The 22,369-nt window shown below is 40.3% G+C and overlaps 1 protein-coding gene across 3 annotated transcripts in view; it reads right to left on the bottom strand.

Annotated features, from left to right (window-relative positions):
• The window catches only part of ephb1 (EPH receptor B1), a 275,249-nt gene that overhangs the window by 67,289 nt on the left and 185,591 nt on the right, over window positions 1-22,369 (bottom strand). For all 3 annotated transcript variants that reach the window (XM_077555878.1, XM_077555879.1, XM_077555880.1), the window contains exon 6: window positions 9,869-9,993. In XM_077555878.1, coding sequence (XP_077412004.1) covers window positions 9,869-9,993 — 125 coding nt within the window. The remainder of the gene's footprint in view (window positions 1-9,868; window positions 9,994-22,369) is intronic.

Raw genomic sequence — 22,369 nt, 5'->3', positions numbered from 1 at the left:
AAATGATTGTCCTAATTGTGATTTAAATTATTACCAAAATAAATAATAATTTATAATAAATAAAAAATAATTTTCTTCATAATTGAGCAGCCCTACACCTAACATGTGCAGTCACGACATCTCACAAAATTGTGTGTTTGTACCAAAAGTATTGTCGACAAAAAAATGGCTGCCTAAAGGTGTGAGCTAGTGTTGAACAACTAATTATCTACTACCTGGCATCTTGGAAACACATAAAAGGATCAACACTGGTCAAATTTGGAGACAATCCATTGGACTTATTGTGGATCTATTGTCATTTTTTGGCAGAGATGATCCAATAGTTGCACTTTTCTTGGCTACAACACTTTAACTTGGTGATTTTCTACGAGCCAAATGTGAGTGCAACAAAAAACTCCTGTCCGCTATTTCCAATTATTATTATTTTTTTTAAAGCAAGAAACGATTGTCTACAAACCTGGAACGGCATTGTAATTAACTTGGAGTGTGTGCGCGCTTTACCAAAATGCCAACCACGCAAAATGGACAGCATGGCCACTTGGCGCAAAGACATGCATGGTGGGGTACCATGTGTCCTCCTCACAGGCTCACACACATGGACAGACCGACACACTCACACATGGGGAGGGGGTGTAGTATACTGTATTTTTTTTTTTTAAAGGAGGCTTCATTTAAAAAAATAGTCAAGGAAATATATTATGGAAACAAATTAATTAGATACGAAGTACTCTGCCTTATAAGGTACTTGCAATGGCAGCCGTAACGTTCAGGAACTAGAAACTCGAAGAATAGGAAATTGCCATTAATTCATTCACTTCCAGCTATTTTCATCCAAGCAACCCCCTTCGCTCCGGCTGTTATACTGGGTTTTGACTGATTTTGCGATGTCCACAAAATATTCTGTTCTATTGCTATAAAAACATGAGAGAAAGATTAGCGTCTCTTCTTTCATCAGGAAAAAAGTATGTTTGCATCTGTTTCCGTCTTGCAGCGATTAGCATTAGAATATAGCTAAGTTTCATCATTATTCATAAACCTGTTGAAAACACTGGGAAAAAGAGCATGTTGCAACATGACCCTGGCTGATCTTTTATACTCTGCTGCCAGCTGCTGGTCGTTTTTTTGTTGTTGTAATAACTATTATTGCTTCAACCATTCTCTTCAGTTTAGAAGCTGCATAACATAAAAACAAAACAAGCTGTTTGGGAGCATGGTAATATTACAAATAGAACGTATTTATATGTTTTTGGGAGCAAATGCAGATATAGAGGTATTTCTTTAAAATGATCAATCATTGTTTTTTGGGGGCAGAAATTTTATAACTGGTTTCGGTCTGACAAAAAAAGTGGTATTGAACATCCCTATTTAGAGGTTCCATGGATGACTGAAGAAAGATGCAATATTTAATCTTTTTATAAGATAAATAAATTAATGATGAACTAGAGACACAAAGGTACCCAAATTAAAACAAAGATTCTTCCACCCCTGAGGTCCTCCAAGGACACCTTTTTCTCGCTGTGTGCAAGATGGATGTGAAATAAAAATATTTTCATACAGTAAATGTGGTTAAAACCTCCGTTGCCTCAGTCCTTTCCATCCAAACTCTGTCTTGATGACGGTAGCCTATATTTTATTCACCTGGAGACCGACGAGCTAGTGGAGCGTGAAAACAAACAGAGGGAGAGAAGAAAGCAGTTCGGAAGGAAGAAACGCAAAGCCCTGCTTTTCTATTTCAAATCGAAAGTTGTCACTGAGACGTCTTCTTGATCGCTGCAGGCTAGTTTGACACGTTTGAGTTGATAATTGTATGAAAAGCTCCAATTTCCGAGCTGTGGAGGTCCATCCAACTTGGTACCAAATAAGGGAAAAAAAAACATTTGCTATTATGTAAGTGGCACATAGTGCTGCTGTAATCCAGGTCTAAGGACAGAAGAGCTCTCTCCCTCTCCCCCCCCTCCACCCCCCCACCCAAGTGGCTGTTCAGCTGCAGCCTTAATAGAGGGCCTGACCTTTGCTATGCTGTGTTATTTCCACCCTCCCCAAATTTTCTGCAAAATCAGAGCACGGCTGCCGGGGCGATAGTGGAACAAGCACAATATTCCACTTTTTTTTTTTTTGCTTCTCGAACCTTTAATTTGAGCATGCTGAGACCACTTGCTTTAAACTTGCATCAGGTGGTTTGAGGAGGTGAGAGGGGCCTTCAGGCGTATTTGTATTTTAATTAAATTTGCATGCAAAGCCTTTGGCAATGCCTGCTTGTTTTACAAGAGATTTTACAGTCAAAATGGATGCCATTTGAATGTCGTGGAGTTCAATCGTACATGGAGGGTATTGTTTTTCCACACTATGATGTCCACTATGATCATTTCTTTACGCCGAAGACATCTTTAAATTGTCGTGTAACGTGCATGTTGCTTGAACTGAACAACGTGGAACCGCGCTCAATGGTGTTATGAGGGATAGAGAAATAGAAATGTATCACAAGATTGATGTAACGTGTCCTGAAGTCATGTCACGAGAGGCGATAGTTGAACTCATTCACTGCCATTGACGGCTATAGACATAAAAAAAAAAATCATTTTAACTATTTTTATTAGTTAAACATTTTTTCCCACTTTTATTAACTCTTTCACTGCCAGACGTTTTCAGAAACGGGTTGTCCCCACTGCCAGCCGATTTAAGCATTTTGAGTGATCTTTCAAGGTCCACAGAAAATGTTTGTTTCTACCTTATTCCGTTCTTCAGTAATCAACAATAGAAAATGGTTACTTTCACCGAAATTCTCTGTTTTGAAACAAAAAACGGAGAAAAAGAGCTTTTTGTGAAACGATGTTATTTCATGCACTCTAGTGAATTGTACACTTCTTTTTGTCCATGAATGATGCCACAAACACCTAAATAGTGCTTTACTTCTGTAAAACGCTTTCACCAACAATGAAAAAGTGTTTTTTGATTGCAAAATACGTTTATTTCCATTCAACAGTGTAACAATTTGACAAAACAATTTCGCAAACTATTTACAAATGTGTGCAACTGTGGTACTACTTACAATTATGTGGATGTTTCAAATACAGTTTTTCCTTTTGTAACGCTCTCCTGCGTGCAAGGACGCCAGGACTCGCACAACAGTTTACTTTCACTTTCACATTGGTCCGTTTTGCGTGCAAACGTTACACTTTCTTGACGGGCTTTTTTTCCGGGGAATAAAAAGCAAGTAGCAGACTGTACACACTCCTCCGATGAATATGCATTGGACTCGGGGCACTCTCCGTCGTCCGATCGAACGTCCGCCTGTGCGTGCTCGGTTGTGCTCCGCGTTATGACACCGTCATAGCCGCCGCGTCAGCGGTTCCAATTTCGCCGTCAAGCTCGGATTCACCTTCATCATCATCGAGGATGATCACCGTCGTCATCAATGTACTATTTTAGCGTTGGTCGATGCCTTTCGTCTTGTAAGTGTAGAGCTGCTTGCAAACGCTCGCCATTGCCCGTTCCCTCCTCCATCTAGCTCCATCTAACGTCTTCTACTGCCGCGTCAATGCTTCCCAACCACGGAGTCACCACCCTCATCTTCATCATCGATGATGATCATCGTCGTCAACAATGTGCTCTTTCAGCGATGCTTTTGGTCTTTGAAAAAAACGGCTCGGGCGTGAGCTCCTTGCGACCGGCCGCCATTTTTCCTTTGTCTTCCATTCTCATCTCCTGCTCGACGCTCTAGCTCCGCCTCTACTGACGCCTACCCGATCTTGTCAAAAGAGAGTCATCGCTGCCCTCTAGGGGCCAAAAATAGTCATTAGGCACAACAGACCGGCTGGAAACTTTCACCACAGCTCCGGAAGCCTTGCCCGCACCCGTTGCAAAAAAATAAAATAAAAAATTGGATGACGTCTTTAGACGTCATTGGCAGTGCTCCGTAGGTTTTTACTTGACGTCTATAAACGTCAATGGCAGTGAAAGAGTTAACAAGAGTTAGATTTTTTTTTTAAATTGTATTAAAACAGATATAAAAATTGGGATTCATCGTGAGTTAACTAGTGTAGTCATGCGATTAATTACGATAAAAAAAAATTAATGGCCTGACACCCCTAATTTTTAATAATCTTTTCTTAAAAAAAAAACTTTATTTATTCATTCATTTTGAATTAGGGGCATCAGGCGATTAAAATTTGTTATCGTAATTAATCGCATGACTTCAATAGTTAACTCACGATTAATCACAAATTTTACATCTGTTCTAAATGTCCAAAACTATTTCTAGGTCTTCATACTCTTGTTAACAAAAATGGAAAAAAATGTTAAATAGAAATCGTTCAAATGAATTTTTGACGTCTATAGCCGTCAATGGCAGCAAATGAGTTAAGTTGGTATGTTTGATACATTTGGAACAATGTGGGTTGAACCCTCAGGACCAATAAAAACGAGTTTGCCAGACTTGATGTCGAGACGACACCCTACCATCGGTAACTGCTATTCCCTGAACCTATAAAGTTACTTTGGCTTATTTCTAGAATAAGTAAACAAGCCTGAGCGATTTTGCCAAAAATAGCTGATCTTATTTGGGTCTTAACTGGTGCAACCGATCGTCCAGAGAAGGAGGTGCTGTAAAGAGGGCGTGTTCAGATTGTATTCTTGTTTCGAATGGTTACTCAATAAGGGTTTTATCTGAAGCGAGACCGGGCTGACACTCCAAAGCCGAGGCGGTGAGAACCTAAACGAATCGTTCTCGCAGTGGACTTGGAGAGTTCCCGTCAACCCCTTGTATTAACCATGTTACTACGGGTGGGGATAACGGGGAACTTCAACCCATTGCACGGAGCGCCGGCAGGGTAAGCGAGATCTGACAAAATTAATTATACGCTTATTATGTGAAATTTTAACACGTTGTTTAATACATTCTTTCTACAGTGGATTAATTACTAATCTTCTAATTTAATTTAGGATGTAATGTTTGTTGAGTTTTTATCATGTCCTTGATATTTATGAAGAATTAATGTTCCATAATTAATAAATACCGGCTTGAATTGAAGTGAATCGATTTGGGAAAAATCGAAATCGAATCGAGCTGAACTTTTGTGAATCAAAATCAAATCGATTGAGGGAATTAGAATCGATACTCAGTCCTAATCATTTTTTTTTAAGTCGAAGACATCTTTAACCCATTAAGGCTGGGAGTGTATTGTTCAGGACATATTGTTAAGAAATATGTTTGTATTCAATGAGGATGTTGAAAATTTTAATGGCTTTGTAACGGAACGGACGACGAATAATTCCCACTCGATTTCCCGATGTTATTACAACTATGCGCTCCAGTGTTGAACGTAAATATACCAGCAGATGCGACATTTGTTTGTTGATTTTTAAACAAAAATATTAAAGGTTTATATTAATAAATTCATGTTTGTGTGAACGCCAAAGTTGTAAGCTCTGAATTTTTTGGGGGAATTATGTTTCGATCTGCTTCAGGAGCTGAGATATCAATCATTTTTAATATTGTTAAATTTTGATTAGGTACGCACAGGATTCTCGCCACTCCGCTCGCCCAGGGCGGCGGCCATTTTGGCCAATTGATTAGGTACGCCAAGGACTCTCTCCCTCTCGCTCACCTGGGTCGGCGGCCATCTTGGCCATTTGACTACTACTAAAATTACTACAACTACAAGTACTACTAATACTACTACTACTACTGCTACAAGTACAAGTACTACTACTACTACTACTTACTACTACAAGTACTTGCTTGCTACTACTATACTACTACTACTATTGCTACAAGTACTACATGCGTCTTTCCACCTTGCAAGAGTCAGCAGTCCCATTCAAAATTTCCGCGGGAATTTTTCTAGTTTTTAATATTGTAAAATTTCCAGGAAAACTTCAGGTTTCCGGGGGTTACTCTGAAGTCACTCATAGGTTTTAGGGACTTGTTTTGCCAGGCACTTTAGGCCCTAATGGGTTATGATGAGCTTAGTCTAAGAAATATTAAGAAATTGTCAAATGCATTCTGCCTACAGTGGATTAATTACTTACAGTATGCCCCTAGTTAATAGTGTACTTTCAGAGCAGCGCCTCCTTGTTTTCTTCAAAATCTCACAGTCACCATTTTTTATTTATTTATTTATTTTTTTTCTTTTTTTTTTCTGGAGAGCTCAGTATTGTTTATTCGGTAATTTTACCGATTTGACATGTCGTCATCATCATTGCTCTCCTTTTCTTTTCTTTTTTTTTTTTTTTTGTATGTGGGTGATTATGTGTATGGGCGTGCGTGCGTGCGAGTGTGTGTGTTAGTCACCATTTAAATAAAATGATAAAATTGATTTCAATAGGACACAGGGCTTTGCTTTTTCCCACACCATTATCCTGTCACAATCTTTCAACAAATTTACAAAAGAAAACAATCTCCACAAGAATTGAGAAAATGACCTGGTTGTTGTCCAAATTAGCCAAATTCACGACAATAAAGGTGTGACAACATGCTGTCGCGAGAGAAGTTGGTATTGCCAATTGAAAGCAAGCACCTCCCGCAAGATGGAATTTGCAGCAAGATGACTTTCGGCAGCGTTAAGGATTACTTGACTGTGCGAGGCATGCTGAGACAATCATAGCCAAATAAAAAAAACGGCTTTCAGATTGGAGAGATGCTGGAAACAGAAACATAGTGCAGAAGTGTTTGTTTTTTATTAGGATGTATCCTTTTTTACGATTGCATTGTCCGGTAGAATACTAACTCGGAGGGGCTGCTGGAGTGCGCAGGGGAGTGTTTTATAGACGTGGCAAAAGTCTTCATCGCCTTCACTCAGTAAGAGGCCACATCATCAATATACACCAGCGTGGAACTTTCGCAGAAGCGGCGTCCATCTCCGTGAACTGGCTTGCTTGTAACACGGCGAGACACAGTAAACACACATCCATCTCGTATTGGCAGTGCAGTTCTACCCAAGACTATCCATAAACCATCGGATGTGCATTCACTTTCCTTTCCTTTCTTTGATCCTTCCTCGGGTCTCCTGACGGCCTCACGACTCTGGCTGGAAGTGTTCGGTTTAGGTGAACGGTATGGGATTTTTTTTAATAGGTTTTAGGTGAACTAATGAATACACGCACACTCGCACGCACACACGCACACACGCACAATCACCCACATACAAAAAAAAAAGAAAAAAAGGAGAGCAATAATGATGACATGTCAAATCGGTAAAATTACCGAATGAACAATGGGAAGGGAAAAAAAAAAAAGGATGTGCATTCAATATGGCGGAGTGTGTTTACCTGAATGATCCCAGCGCAATTAGTCATTCCGTCCTTAGTGGTTCCCTAATTTGCGATTACGCTGCGCTCATCTGTTTGCGTGAGGACGCGTTACGTAAACATCAATAGGATTAGCTTTCATTGATATTCATGAACTAATAGGAGGCTGTATAATTGTTATTTACATGACACTAAGCTGTCTGGAAGATAAGCTTCCTCAAGTCCTTTGCGATTGGAATCCCTTTCATGAACAAAGCAAAACAAGAGCGTGTGGGGAGGGGGGGGGGGGGCAGCGTTACCGAGTTTGTACTACATGACTAAGCAATGACTTGGCAATAAATATATAAAACATTTGAGTTACAGCTATTGATTCAGGGACCTTTACTAAAATTAGTTTGAAATAAATAATTCACATGATAATTTATATACTGTATGGATTTCAATCTATTATTCAGTAAGCAAAGAATGAGGGAAGGCTCGCAAAATCTCATAAACGGCAAAAGTGCATGACCAACATGGCGCGGCCTATCGATCCGCTTTAGGAGGACAAACAAGGGGGCCGAAAAAGAAGCTTGAGCCTCTGATCTCTTGCTATCGTTATATCCAAGGCCTTGGGAAATGGCTACAGGTCAATACTGGAGCGGCATCGGCTCCGTCGGGTTGGGCTGGCGACTTAATAAAACAGACGCATTGCGTGAGAGCAGACGGATCGATGCGATTCACCCCTCAGATGCAATGCATTTTCACAGTGGGGCGGGTTGCTTGCACTGTGCCGTGAGGACCGAGAGCACGGGTCAACGCATTTGCTTCATCGGCAGCAGGACCCCGAGGGGAGCCAAGAGGCAAAGACAATGAAAACATGATCAAACTGGGAGACACCAATAAATTTGGTTCATGCATTAGTATTGTGTGTAGAAATAAAATTCAGAATGGAGTTATAAAACATGGGGCTATTCCTCCACGTTGAGAGGAACCACTTGAGGTGGCTCGGGCATCTGGTTCGGATGCCTCCTGGACGCCTCCCTGAGGAGGTGTTCCGGGCATGTCCCACCGGCGGGAGGCCCCGGGGACGACCCAGGACACGCTGGAGAGACTACGTCTCTCGGCTGGCCTGGGAACGCCTTGGGATCCCGTCGGAGGAGCTGGGTGAAGTGGCTGGGGAGAGGGAAGTCTGGGCTTCCCGGCTAAAGCTGCTGCCCCCGCAACCCGACCCCGGATAAGCGTAATTGAAGACGGACGGACGGGCGGACAGTCACCAAACAGCGACAACAAAAGCCGAGTTACAGGATGACTCAAGTCTACCGTACCCTTCAAGGCCCCCATGATGAATCCACGTCCAGAAAGTTAAAACCCTGCTACAGTTTGGCACGCTCAATAACCCGAATAAGCTCTTATTCGGGTTTTAAAAAATGCATGAACTGTTTTTTCAAAACCCGAATAAGACCCCTGGGTTACCCCTTTCATAACCCATAATTCTTGCTCATATAAACACATTCGGAATACCTCGATTGAACGGCACATTGATTTCTAATGTGTGCATATTCTCAATCTTCTTTTTCTTTTCTTCTTCTTTGCTTATTTCAATTTTCAAGGAATCGTGGTCTATGTAGTAACGACTTGTATGCGCAGCTCAGTCCTACTCGCTAAAGGAGCATCGCTTGAATACATTGTTTTTTTGCGCGTTTTCACATTATTTTGTGTCTCTATGGTGAAAATGACACTGTTTGTTCCTATTGTACAAGTATACAAGTCCGTGCTTCTGGCGTGTAACACACCGGGAAAAAAAACCAAGCCGGTGTAACAAACATGACGACGCGACAAAGAACCACACTCTGGAGCGAGGAGGGAACTGACTACTTTATTTAGTGTGGTGAGGGACATAAATATAATGTCTTTTATTGACCATAGAAAGTTAAATGTCATCAATTTACGCAATTACGTTGTCCACGCGTCGCGATCCGAACGGGATATTCCAATTGAACACAATTGGCCATGTAAACGAGAGTACCTCTGTCCGCCACGCATGTAAACGGGTAACCGCCAATGTTTTAGAAACCGGAAAACCGGATTTCACTTTCCTTTCTTTTCTTTGGTCCTTCCTCGGGTCTCCTGACGGCCTCACGACTGGCTGGAAGTGTTCGGTTTAGGTGAACGGTATGGGATTTTTTAATACGTTTTAGGTGAACTAATGAATACACGCACACTCGCAGGCAAGCACACACTCACCCACATAGAAAAAAAAAAGGAGAGCAATGATGATGACATGTCAAATCGGTAAAATTAGCGAATGAACAAAACTGAGCTCTCCAGAAAAAAAGAAGAAAAAAAAAGAAAACAGAATTCTGATCTTAACCCAAATATTGAATATTGTTGTTTTTTTTACTTTCTGGACTTGGATTTGCCATCTCTGATCAAGACTAAAGAGTGGAAAGCACTATGGAAGGTTGGTAAGAAGTTGTACGCCTTTAACCAGTCGCTAGCAAAACAGCAAGATAGATTGTCAACAATCCAGAGAGACTGCATACATAAAAAGGCACCAACGCTATTGGAATGTCAGGACTTGGGAAGGTGAGTGACTTTACTCTTCCTAAACAAATGTTGAAAAAAAAAAGTATCTTACCTTCTCATGGTAACGTAGCTCATAATCCAGAATGATACCATTGGGCTGCTCTGGTTGCGGCCACGACAAAGTGAAGCTATTCATGGTGGAGCTGATCTGATGCATGATGGGAACAATGGACGGAGCTGTAAGAAAAAGCACACACATACACAATCTTTAAAGTTTGTACGAACTTTTGGTGAGTTTTCCAAATGAACCAACTTTGGAAGATATATGACTCTTTAAGGTAATTTAACTCAACATGATCATAATCAACAGGAAGCACTGTAGACCTCTTTTGCAAACGCTGTCTGATGCAATCAGTCCACTTTAATTGTCCAGTAATCACACAGCCGCAATGTAAGAGTGTGGATTACGCATTCAGGGCAGCGTGCCAGCCGTTTAATTTGAGACGCAAAACGGAGATAGAAATGGAACAATGAACTTACGAGGATATCACAAATGAACATACCAACTATCAAGGTGGCTAACTGATCGCTTCGTTGTCATGCGTGACGACTTCCAGTGGTCAGAGAAACCAAATTCCCAGAAAAATGATATGGTTTTATCTTTAACAGTAGAATGGCTTGTCACTGAGGCAGAAGGCTTAAAGGTACTGCTTTTCTATACTCTTCTAGAAACGTTACTTTGACAATGACATTATTGTAGATTGTACCCCGAGGGACAAAAGACAGACTTCCACAGAACCTCTTTTCCTGACCACTCATATTTAGCACTAGTTTATTTCAAGTGCTGACTGAATAATCCTTCTGCAAACGATCTCCCTGGGGAGGTCTTCCGGGCATGTCTAGCGGCGGGAGGCCCTGGGGACGACCCAGGACACGCTGGAGAGACTACGTCTCTTGGCTGGCCTGGGAACGCCTTGGGAATCCCGTCGGAGGAGCTGGGTGAAGTGGCTGGGGAGAGGGAAGTCTGGGCTTCCCTGCAAAAGCTGCTGCCCCCACGACCCGACTCCGGATAAGCGGAATTGAAGACGGACGGACGGACAAACGATCTTGACTTTTTCATGTTGTCTTTACCAAGCCACTTTCTTCAACTCTCACTGCAGAGGTCTGCAGCCGAGTGTGAAGTGCTTGGGATGAGAATCAGTACCTGCAAATATGAAGCCATGGTTCTCAGTCGGAAAAGGTTGGGGTGGAGTGCCTACTTCAAGTCAGGAATGAGATCTTGCCCCATGTTCAAATATCTTGGGGGGGGTCTTGTTCACGAGTGAGGGAAGAATGGAGAGGCGGGTTTTGCAGACTCTGCAGCAGCCTGTCGTGGTGAAGAAGCCAAGTCCAAAGGCAAAGCTCTTGATTGTGACCGAAAGAACACGATTGTTGATACAAAAGACAAAATGAGTTTTCTTCCCAGGGTGACCGGGCTTCTCGTAGAGATAAGGTGAGAAGTTCGGTCACCCTCAAGTATCCAGAGTACAGCCGTTGCTCCTCTGCATTGAGTGGAGCCACATGAGATGGCTTGGGCATCTGTTTAGCAAGCCTCATGGTGGGCTGTACAACACATTGGGAGAAGGCCCCAAAGAAAACCCAGGACACTCTGTCTTGCAGCTGGCTTGGGAACGTCCTGGGATCAGATGTGTGTGGCTGGAGAGATGTAAAGTTTGGGCTTTTCTGCTTAGTTTGCTGCCCCCTGTGGATAACCGGAAATGTCAGTATGGATGGATGGATGATGTTAACTTTACCCCATCAGTAATAATGTCTCATTTCTCTCTTTAATTTCACCATTTTTCTTTGTTCCTTCCTCGGGTCTCCTGACTCACGACTGGCTGGAAGTGTTCGGTTTAGGTGAACGGTATGGGATTTTTTAATTGGTTTTAGGTGAACTTATGAATGCACACACACTCGCACGCACGCACGTACACAAAAGAAAAAAAAAGAGCAGTGATGATGACATGTCAAATCGGTAAAATTACCGAATGAACAATACTGAGCTCTCCAGAAAAAATAAAAAATAAAGAATAATAATTTCTCATGTAGCCACCTGTGTTGCATTGCATTTCTGGTCAAGCTGCAAAGTATACTTTCAGCTTCAGCGACATGACTTCAGCTGCCTGCCTCAATTACCGGAGGTAGTCTGCAATTTTCTCTTCATTCCAAAAATCTTGTCCTTTACTCTGTCAACTCTTCTTCATTCATGCACTCCTCGACCTTCGCTTAGGGACTGTGTTATTCGACGGAAGGCAAGCATCCATATTGTGTGTGTGTTTGAAAATCTTTAAGTAGAAAATATGTGTCCGACTTGGACTGTAGTCGCTCAGGTTTAGTTCAATAAAACACTGCCAAGAAAACTTGCAGAAAGACTCGTCATCTTCAACCCAGGGGAAGTTAAGACTAACACTTGAGAGTTTCTGGACCTTTTTTTCACCTAGAACAAGTGCCATATGTCATTGCTGAATGAATTACCCCATCTTTATCTCTTGGCAGACATTCACACATGTGACATTTACAGATTCAGCGCTGCCTTGTCACCGCTGACAGAATCCCCAAAGGAGTTCAATAACCGAGACCCTCTGCTTGCGAAGGAAAAATAAATTTCCCGGGCGCTGATAAGTTTTGCTTTGCATCTATTTTTTTTTTTTGTGTTACTACGTGATTTAGGCCGGTTTGTCAGGTTATCAAATGTCACAGACTTGCCAAGAGAGGATTGCAGTCTTCGCGTTTCTAGATCACAGAATTTTATGTTTCATAAAATAGTAAAAGAGCTTAATGGGGAAATTTGAATAACCGTAAAATCTCGTGAAGACAGTTTTGACGTCTCGTTGTCTTATAGACCAAAATCTATGGGGAGAAATGTGTCTAAAATGTCACAAATATTTCAGTTGAAATTTGAGTAAATTTTTTTGATTATCTAAGAATGAAAACCAGTTGGTAGGTCATTATTTTGGAAAACATTTTAAAAACTCTTTGAACAATCTTAATTGTATGGGGGGGGGGGGGGGGGGCATTGTTTGATTTAAAGGCATTTACATTTTATTGGAATGTTTTAAATCGTTATTCATTCATATCATTCACTCTGATCACACTGGTCAACACATTTTGGTGCCAAGAAAGGTTCAACGGTTTTCAGGCATTTTGATATCACTAAATCTGAAAATGACATTGTTTTTTGTTGTTGTTTTTTTTTCCAAATTGGCTCTTATTGTTATGATGTTCAACTTTTTGTTTAACAAAAATACAATACGATTGATCACAATATATTGATAGGAAAACTGGAATTAGATGAAAAGTGTTCCCATGGCTAACTGACTATCTTGCAAATAGAAAACATTATGTGCAATTAAATGAAGTCAAATCAGAATCAATGAAAGTAATATGTGGAGTTCCCCAGGGATCAACATTTGGACCAATCTGACTTATTTTGCATATAAATGACATCAGTATGGTACCAACATTTTTCACGTATGTACTTTTTGCTAGTGACACCGCTCTGCTCTGGGAATTTTTCTAACAGTACAAATGGAATTAAACACCTTGAAACAATGGTTTGAATATATTATGAAATATTATGAAAGACGACAAATGTTATCACAGAGCGCATCTACGTTTATGCAAAACATGCTTCATGTGAAAATTAAGCAAAAATTCAGAATGTCATCAAAGAATGATCAGCAAATCAGGGCACTGTATTACACACAAGTACAGGAGGTGGGGGGAGCTTTTTAAGGGTGATTATAGGGGTATTGTATTATACACGGGTACATATATATTTACACGGGGTTTTACAGAAAGATTAAACATGGGCTCTGAAACATTCTTTTTAAATAAGGCTTAATATTTAAAAGTAACCCAACACCTACGATCTCTTCAACACTATGAATGAATGATGACTTGGCACAAATCTAAATGGCAATTCAAAGAGTAATAGATCCTAACAAACCTTCTCATCAGCAAACTAGACAAGTAGGGTTGATTAAAAAACAAACTGTAGTGGCTCTTATTGAGTTAAATGTGTTGGTATTTGTAGAAAAGACTAGAAATCTCCACCCCCATCTGCAGACATTAAAAAAAAAAAAAAGCATCCACGAGCACGTGCTCCACATTTAACGCCCATCACTCATGTGGCTGTTGGCCTGCTCACTGCCGAGGCCTCGTCATTTCTCCACCTGCCCTCAACTTGCCATCTTTCTGAATGAGTCCTTTACTCAAAAGGCTGCAAATGACATCCTCTCTCCCATTTAATGTCACTTTTTATCTAGTTCCTGAGTAGTTGCTCAATATCTTTCCCATCTCGTATTCACCCACATCAAGCCATTCTACCGTCTCAAGAGTTCTGTAAAAGGAAAAAAATAAACTTGCGATTTATTCGGCATCTGCTTTCAAACCAAGTTTTGTAAGAATTAGATGGCCTATTCTATGGCTTTAATTGGGGTAAATATTTCTAGATTGGCGTACTTGATAATGAGGCTCAAATGAAAACAAATATTTGGGTTTGATTTATCCGGAAGGGATTCCGTGACATCTGCCTCCCTTGGCTCTCACCTCAGTCCTACCCTCGGCAGAGAGTGTGAAGACTGAGCGTTACCTTGCAGCACTTGAGCCTCTCAGGCTGCTTCATGCTCCAGTAAGCAGGGTGAGGTTGGGCTCCCTGGGCCACATTATCAATTACTGGCCACAGGCACATGCTGTTCCTGACAGAACACGGGGAGGTCCACTCCACGTGAAATTCTTGCAGCAGAAAGTAGCTTTTGGGAATGCATTTTGTGCCCTTCCAGTCATTTTTTTCTAGGGCATTTACCAAAAAATGCAATATTTAATGGGAAGTGTTGAGAGTCTTCTGCCCAGATTTAGTTATAACTGTTTTGATTTAGCTATAACTGTTTTAGTTAAGTCATAACGGTTTTAAATTCCTCAGTAGAGCTTGGTGAGTGTTTGAATGAGGTCTGGGGGTCTCCTCTATTTCCACATCAAAGGGCCATCTGTCAATGTGTATTGGATGATATGCTGGAAAAAGTCTTATCTACTTCCGGCTGTCGTCATGTGTATTGAACTCAGGGCTGGGGCCTGTTTCCTGGGGTTTTTTTCAAGATAGTATAAGAATGCTGTGAGTCCGCTGTAACTACACACTTGCGAGGGGACTGCAGCCATTTGTCTGTAAACTTGCTTGTGTCCGGAATATTCTGTAAAATAAATCCTTCGAATGACCTGTTCACCGATCTCCAGTCTGTATTCAGAAAATCAACATTCTCTCTACCCGAACAACAACGAACACTCGGAAGACAAAGATAGTCTTCTAACAGAAGCCATTCAGGCTCGGAGAAGTAAGCCTTGATTGGCTTCCCCTTGAACTTTTCCACATCTTGTCAAGTTACAACCACAAACATAAATATCATTAAAAGTGATTTCATGTGATAGACCAAATGGCGTGAACATGTGAAGGAAAATGACACATGATACACACATATGCAGAACACGCAGTATGTGGCTTGCAAAAGATCTATACTTCTTGAGCTTGTGTAAATTGCACATGATTTTATGTAGGAGGCTTCGCAAGAGGGGGCTACGTATGTATCATTTTCCTTCCACTTCACAATTATGTGCTAATTTGTCCATCATATGAAATCCAAATAAAGCACATTTAGAATTGTGGTTCCAACGTGTGGAAAAATTCAAGGGGTATGCATCTGAAATCAGTTTACAGCACATATCTTGGTATACATTTCTTGTGTTTTCCACACCTCAAGAATTTAACAGGGGATTGTTTTCGAAGGACGTCATCTTTGAGTCACAAATTGTATTCGAGTAAAAGTCCACTTCAGTTTCTCAGGGTAGACTTTATTGTAATGTACAAGTTTTTAGGACTTGAACGTACCGGTTTGTTCCATTTTCAGGCTCAAAAATATACAGGTATGTTCTCTAGCTAAGCCAGGATTCAAGGGTACCAAAGCATTATATTGTTATGGTAACACGCCAGCGACAATGGTATGATTTTCCTATGAGTTTGTGGCAAAATCATTAGCTTTTTTCACACAATGAGTGAAAATAGATTACAATGATACATTTGATTTATGCTGCCACTATTGAATATTTTTAGAATTGATTAATGTATCCATTATTCAATTGATTAATCAACTAATTGGATGCATTTTAATTTTGTATTAACGTATTATTACAAAAGCATTTTCCCCCCTGATTAGTAATTATTAACCAGTGATTGGTGGTTATTTCATACTTCATATGCGAATAGTGATTCTAAAAGGGGGTATTGATGTTTTACTATGTTACCGGTTCAGTCATTGTTTTCCAAAGTAAAAAACGATGTTTGCAAATGTCTTATTTTGATTAAACGCAGAAGTGAGTCTGTATCCTTTCATGAAGAACTACACAAATTACTGTTACTGTTGATATGCTAAAATTAGAGCATTTGGACAATTTTAAATGAAAAAAATGACCAAAAGGTTACTCAATTATTAACTAATAACTAATTTAACTCTATTAAATATATTTGGTAAAAAAAAAAATGGTAAGGATTGCTATAATGATCTGCTGCAGAAGGAACTGGTCAGCCGCGAAGATAAGTTTTTCCAGATTCATTTCCACTTACGACATTGCTTAATCAATCAGCTCATTGTTCAATTTATGTATTTATTGATTGATTGTTTCACTCATGGCTCAAAGACCTTTGAAAAAGAGTTTCGGAAGATGATGCAACCACAGTCGTTTGCTTTTGTGAAGTTTTAAAGGCTTGTGTCTGGTCAGCAAGATGGCATATTTTGATTCCCTGTAAATTTGTGACATTGGATATGTGAGGATTCTGCATGATGATATACAGGGAGTCCTCTAGTTATGTCGTACGCGACCTACGTCATTTCGACTTAAGGCGCCCGTGCCTCGTCCGTAGCACCTTCTTTTTCGTTAATTTCCCACAGTAATCGCGGCATTTTAAAATTATTTAAGTTGTCTTGTTACCTCCAGCAACGCATGTCCATCGAGCAGATCGGCTCGCCATCAGGCGCGTCACATTTACGTGTTTAAGCTTGAATTAGCGCCGCTCTGCCGTCCGTCAGCTATGAATGTCTGTGCGAAAAACCGAAATGTTGGTTCCGGCTCTTCCGGGTCGCACAAATATGTTTTTTAAAATTACTGTACAAAATGTTTTGATGTACATATCGACTTTAACGGTGAAATCCGACATAAGTCAACATTCGGGTTACATCGCCAGCGTAGGAACGAAATTTCGCCGTAACTCGAGGACTCTCTGTAGTTAGATAATGTCAGCTAATGTTTGAGGTTCTTCTAATACACACAAGAAATACACTCAGATTTGTATTGTAGAGTTGAATGGAAAATAACCATGGTTTGATATGTCCTCATGTAACCTCTTGTTGTCCTGAACTGTTGTACGAGTCCAGGTACCCAACAATCTGGGCACAAGGGCGGAATCAACCTGGGAACTCTTAAGTTGAATGCCTTGTTTATACTATAGTCCTGCCTGCTTCGGAAACATGTTTTCGAGGGTGCCTGGGAGAGGGCTTGGCCAGCCCGGTTTCTCACGCTCACCCCTTTTTGTTAACGAATAAAAGACGGAGCGGCACACGGTCAGGGTAGAGTCAGCTGAGGGAAGAGTACGTTCGCCCAGCCGTTTTGCAGCTTGTTCTACCCGGACCGTCGGCTCTCCGGTCTAGTGTCAAGGTAAGCGCTGATGATGATCATATTATGCTGCTTAGCGTTGAAGTGTGTTGATTGCTGTTTGCGGGGAATAAAGGGCACATTTGTTCTAGCACAGTAAATCAGTCTCTGTGTATTCATTGTTGCCGCCGATCACTCACGATCCTGCATAAAAATATAAAAGTGAAGTAGTGTTTTCCACAAAACAAGAGTACATATTATATCAAGAGAAGTGGCTCTCTGTGTCTGATAGTATAACATATTTATTTTCATCAAATTCAACTGATTCGGAATAAACGACATTGTCCTTGTATCTAATGTGAAAAAAAAAAACCTGTCTGGACGAGGTTGAATTTCAGCCTAATGACGCACCCGCTGTCCCCTCCAAGTGTGTCCCCCACTGTCACCCGGGGACAGTGATGCTGACAATGATTGGTGACTATGTCCTGCTCTCTTCTCTCCCCCTCCCGTCCATCGCTACCGTGCTCTACTTTTATCTGGCCCAACTTGCTGCCCCTGGCTTTTAATACAGAGCTTGGCTCGCCATTAATCAAAGTCAGAGCCTCTCAGTGTCTGGCTGTGACAGAGGGAGGCAGAGAGGATTAAATGAAAAAGAGTTCAAATGTAGTGAAGAAAGACTGAAATTATTTATATAATTGTCGAGCAGACCCAGAAGACTGCATCATTAATTTCACGACATAGCTGTCATTTTAAAATAATTTATATTTTATGGTGAAACAGAACTTTATCAAACTGTCCTGTAACTAGGTATGCACTAGGGCGATACCGATACTGGTGCTTAGTTTTGACAGTTACACACTGATACCACAAGACTTTTAAGTGTAGGAGCAACGTAAGCCATGTGGAGACTGCAAATTATGCTCCGCAAAATGGATGATTAACTCACAACGCTCGCATCATAAAGCTACGACATAGGCTGCTGCCCTGCGATCCATCCGAAAAGTTTTGTGCTCGGCGCCGGTCGAGTCAGAAGTTCCTGTCGCAAAGTGGTGTTGGAGGCAATGGAGCGCTAATTTTTTAACGAGGACAAGCAGCAGGCGATCAACAACCTCTTCATAGCGAGAACGACTTATCACTGGCGACCGTAGTCACACCCAAAAAACATCCAAACAGTGTTTTACATACAAAATACAAACTGGATATGAACACCTCCGGACCATCAACAAAATGAGACCACACCTCACTTGCCGTTCCATCAACTGACAAAAAGCCTTTTCCCTGATGTGTTCCCAAAAACGTATAAATACGTTCTATTTTAAACATTACCATGCTCCCAAAGACGTATTTATACAGTTTTATATTTGTTTGTTTTTTATGAACTAAAGACAATTTTTGCAATGGTAGTTATTACAAAAATGGCCAGCAGGTGGGAGCAGAGTATAAGAGATCAACCAGGGCCATGTTGCAAAAAGCTCCTTCCCCCACTGTTTTAAACATATTTGTGAATAATGATGAAAATTTGCTATATACTAATGCTAATTGCTGAAAAACAGAAACAGATACGTTTTTTGTTTGTTTTTTCGTGATGAAAAAACAGACTAATCTTTCTTTTGGTAGGTTCCATGTTTTTAATAGCAATAGAACACAATATTCTGTGGGCCTTGCAAAATCTGTCAAAATTGGGAGCGGAGAGGGTTGCTTCAGTGAAAATGGCTGCGAGTGAATGAGTTAATCGATTGTAATATGGTTATTGAAAGAAAATATTCAAAAACTTATCAAGAGCTAATAGCCAGAAGTTACGCCTTGAAGTTCGTACTCAGCTTCAATTATTAACGAGCACATAGTTAAATATGGTATGATAATGGCTCAGCCGATCTCCTTAAAAAAAAAAAAAACTTCTGCCTATTTGTGTACTGCTGACAAGCCCAGTTGTTGTTTTTGTGTTACAATTGTGGTCTGCGGTTTGTGATTCTGGCACATCACTGCACTAAGTCGTGTCCTAATAGGAGTTTAGCGTGCAGGCTGCAAACATGTGCCAACCTTTGTTGTGTCAGGTGTCGGTTGAGCAACTGCCCTGCCTATTAGGGAGGTCTCAGAGGACCAGACCAACCATGACTATGTGGTAATGTGATATATTATTGTCATATGATAGAAAAGGACACTGATCAAGAGTTAACAATTAGTAAAAATCACAACGTAAACATAACCGTATAAAAAATGTCAAATGTTTTAATGCCATTGGCAAAAATCACCTGAAAACAGGAGAACCTGAACATTGTGTGAATGCATGTCAGTAGAGCTGTCAAAATGAATCGATTAATCGACAAGTAATCGTTTATCAAATTAATCGACAACTATTTTAATTATAGAGTAATCATTTGGAGCCTTTTTTTATTTCAAATTTTCCGATTTCAACATACCAACAGTAAGCTAATTGTTCACTGATTTCTGTAAGTCCTTCATGAAAGAAGACTGATTATCTTCTGTGTTTAATTAAAATAAGACATTTGCAAACATCTGTTTTTGCTTCGGAAAAAAATAAACAAATTGGTAACATAGTACAACATCAATCCCCCTTTTTATTGATCACTATACAAATAAGAAGTACGAAATAAACACCAATGACTGGTTAAATGCTTTTGTCATGCGCTTTATTGAAAAATTCAAATGAATTCGATTAGCCGATTAATCGATTGAATACTCGATAGATTAATCAATTCTAAAACTATTCGATTGTGACAGCACGACGTCAGTGAGATGATTAAACTCTTCGATATTCTAGCTCTGATCCAAAACTGCGATAGTGAAGGTTTCACCTCTCTAAGACAGCCAACAGTCCATTTGTGATCGATTCAAAGCCCTGGGGAAGAAATGACCTGGACGAATGAAAATATCCTTAAGCTTGTGCAAGAGAAGAAACAGACCAGATGAAGACGTAGGATATAAACAGAAACAACATAAGGAATGGTGTCTCCAATAGCCACCGATGTTGTACACCTAAAATTTTGCTTCATTGTCAAATCAGGATATAGTGCCCACCCACATTCAAAAAATAAAAATAAAAAAAAGAGAGCAATGATGATGTCATGTCAAATCGTAAAATTACCGAATGAATACTGAGCTCTCCAGGAAAAAAAAAAAAAAATATATATTTAAAAAAAAAAAAAATCAGGATATAGTGCAGACCACCACCATGAATCTGGTTGTTTGGATTCCAGTTGAACGTGTCACTTTTTTTTTTTTTTTTATCTCGCTAGAGACTCTTACTCCACGATGGTGATGGATGTTGATTTTACATTGTGGTGGAAAAGCTCTTCAGACAAAGAGCCATATAAATGATTGTTTGTAGCTATATTTGGCATCTTTAGTCAGAGGGATGCTGGCTCACAATGTAGGTCAAGGATGATACAGCAATAAGTTCAGAGAAATATCGAGTCTGCCCCACCAGATAGAAAAGACTTGTGGAGTGTGTAGAGGAAGAAAAATACTTTGCATTTCAGACTGTGGTGTAGGTTCAATGGCTAGGAGGGATTACACAAGAAAATTATGACTTTATAGTATCTTTGCCGTCTCTGTATTGTATTTCATTTTTTTCAGGTTTCCAGCCAACATATTTGTCTGTGGCGACCCGCAACTTATATGATGTCAGGTCGTAAAACATGGGGTGAAATATGAATAGTGCTATTTTGTTTAAAGACTCAAAGTCTGTGAGGGGAAAAAAGGAAAAAATGACTCGTGTAAAGGGGTAATTTACAGTATATGATTAAAAAGAGATGGATATAGGACAGGGGTCAAAAACCTTACAGGGGTCTAAAACCTCACAGGGGTCAACAACCAAAATATCAGCCAATGTTCATATTGTTTAAAGACTCAAAGTCTGTGAGGGGAAAAAGGAAAAAATGACTTGTGTAAAGGGGTAATTTACAGTATATGATTAAAAAGAGATGGATATAGGACTGGGGTCAAAAACCTTACAGGGGTCTAAAACCTCACAGGGGTCAACAACCAAAATATCAGCCAATGTTCATATTTTCAAAGGATCATTTGTACAAAATTCCTGGGAAATCACAATGACTTGTCATGGTGGACATCGCGTTGGTGAACCCTGGTATCAGGATTCATAAAAAAATACTTGTGTTATATTTAAGACACGTGTGGCTAAGTTTTTCCTGGACAGCACAGGTGGTTGAATGAGGTCCTAAATCACAGTATCGATCAGACCATCTTCTCAGACGCACGCTGGAATCGAGGGCAAATTCATTGGCCTCTGCATCCCTTAAACACTCTTATCACCTGTGTGATTAATTCCTATTCCCCTCCCCTGCCATCTTCCCTTTTCCTTCCACCTGCACTCATATTTCTAACGGATGTGACCTCTTTACTGGTTCCATTACACAACGATTTCTCATGACCCAAAACCGCAGAGTATAAATCCTGACCAAGACTTGTGATTTATCGCCGTCAATAATCAATTTCACTTTCCTTTCTTTGGTCCTTCCTCGGGTCTCCTGACGGCCTCACGACTCTGGCTGGAAGTGTTCGGTTTAGGTGAACGGTATGGGATTTTTTAATAGGTTTTAGGTGAACTAATGAATACACACACACTCGCACGCACGCACACACGCACATACACATAATCACCCACATTGAAAATAAAAAAAATAAAAATAAAAATAAAGGAGAGCAATGATGATGAAATGTCAAATCGGTAAAATTACCGAATGAACAATAATGAGCTCTCCAGAGAAAGAAAAAAAAATCAATAACCTGATGAAAATTATTCTGGTTGGATAGTTGGAAGGTCATGTCATTATTATTATTATTAAGACATAATAATGAATTGCCAAGTAGCCGGCGATTCGATCCGTATCACAATTTATAAGTCAAGATTGGATTCAATACAGACTACACATCTATAAGTCGATTATTGCAATTT

The sequence above is a fragment of the Vanacampus margaritifer genome, chromosome 2 (assembly GCF_051991255.1).
Source record: "Vanacampus margaritifer isolate UIUO_Vmar chromosome 2, RoL_Vmar_1.0, whole genome shotgun sequence".
In the NCBI taxonomy this organism is placed as follows: Eukaryota; Metazoa; Chordata; class Actinopteri; order Syngnathiformes; family Syngnathidae; genus Vanacampus; species Vanacampus margaritifer.
This window is presented reverse-complemented; position numbering and strand designations above follow the sequence as displayed.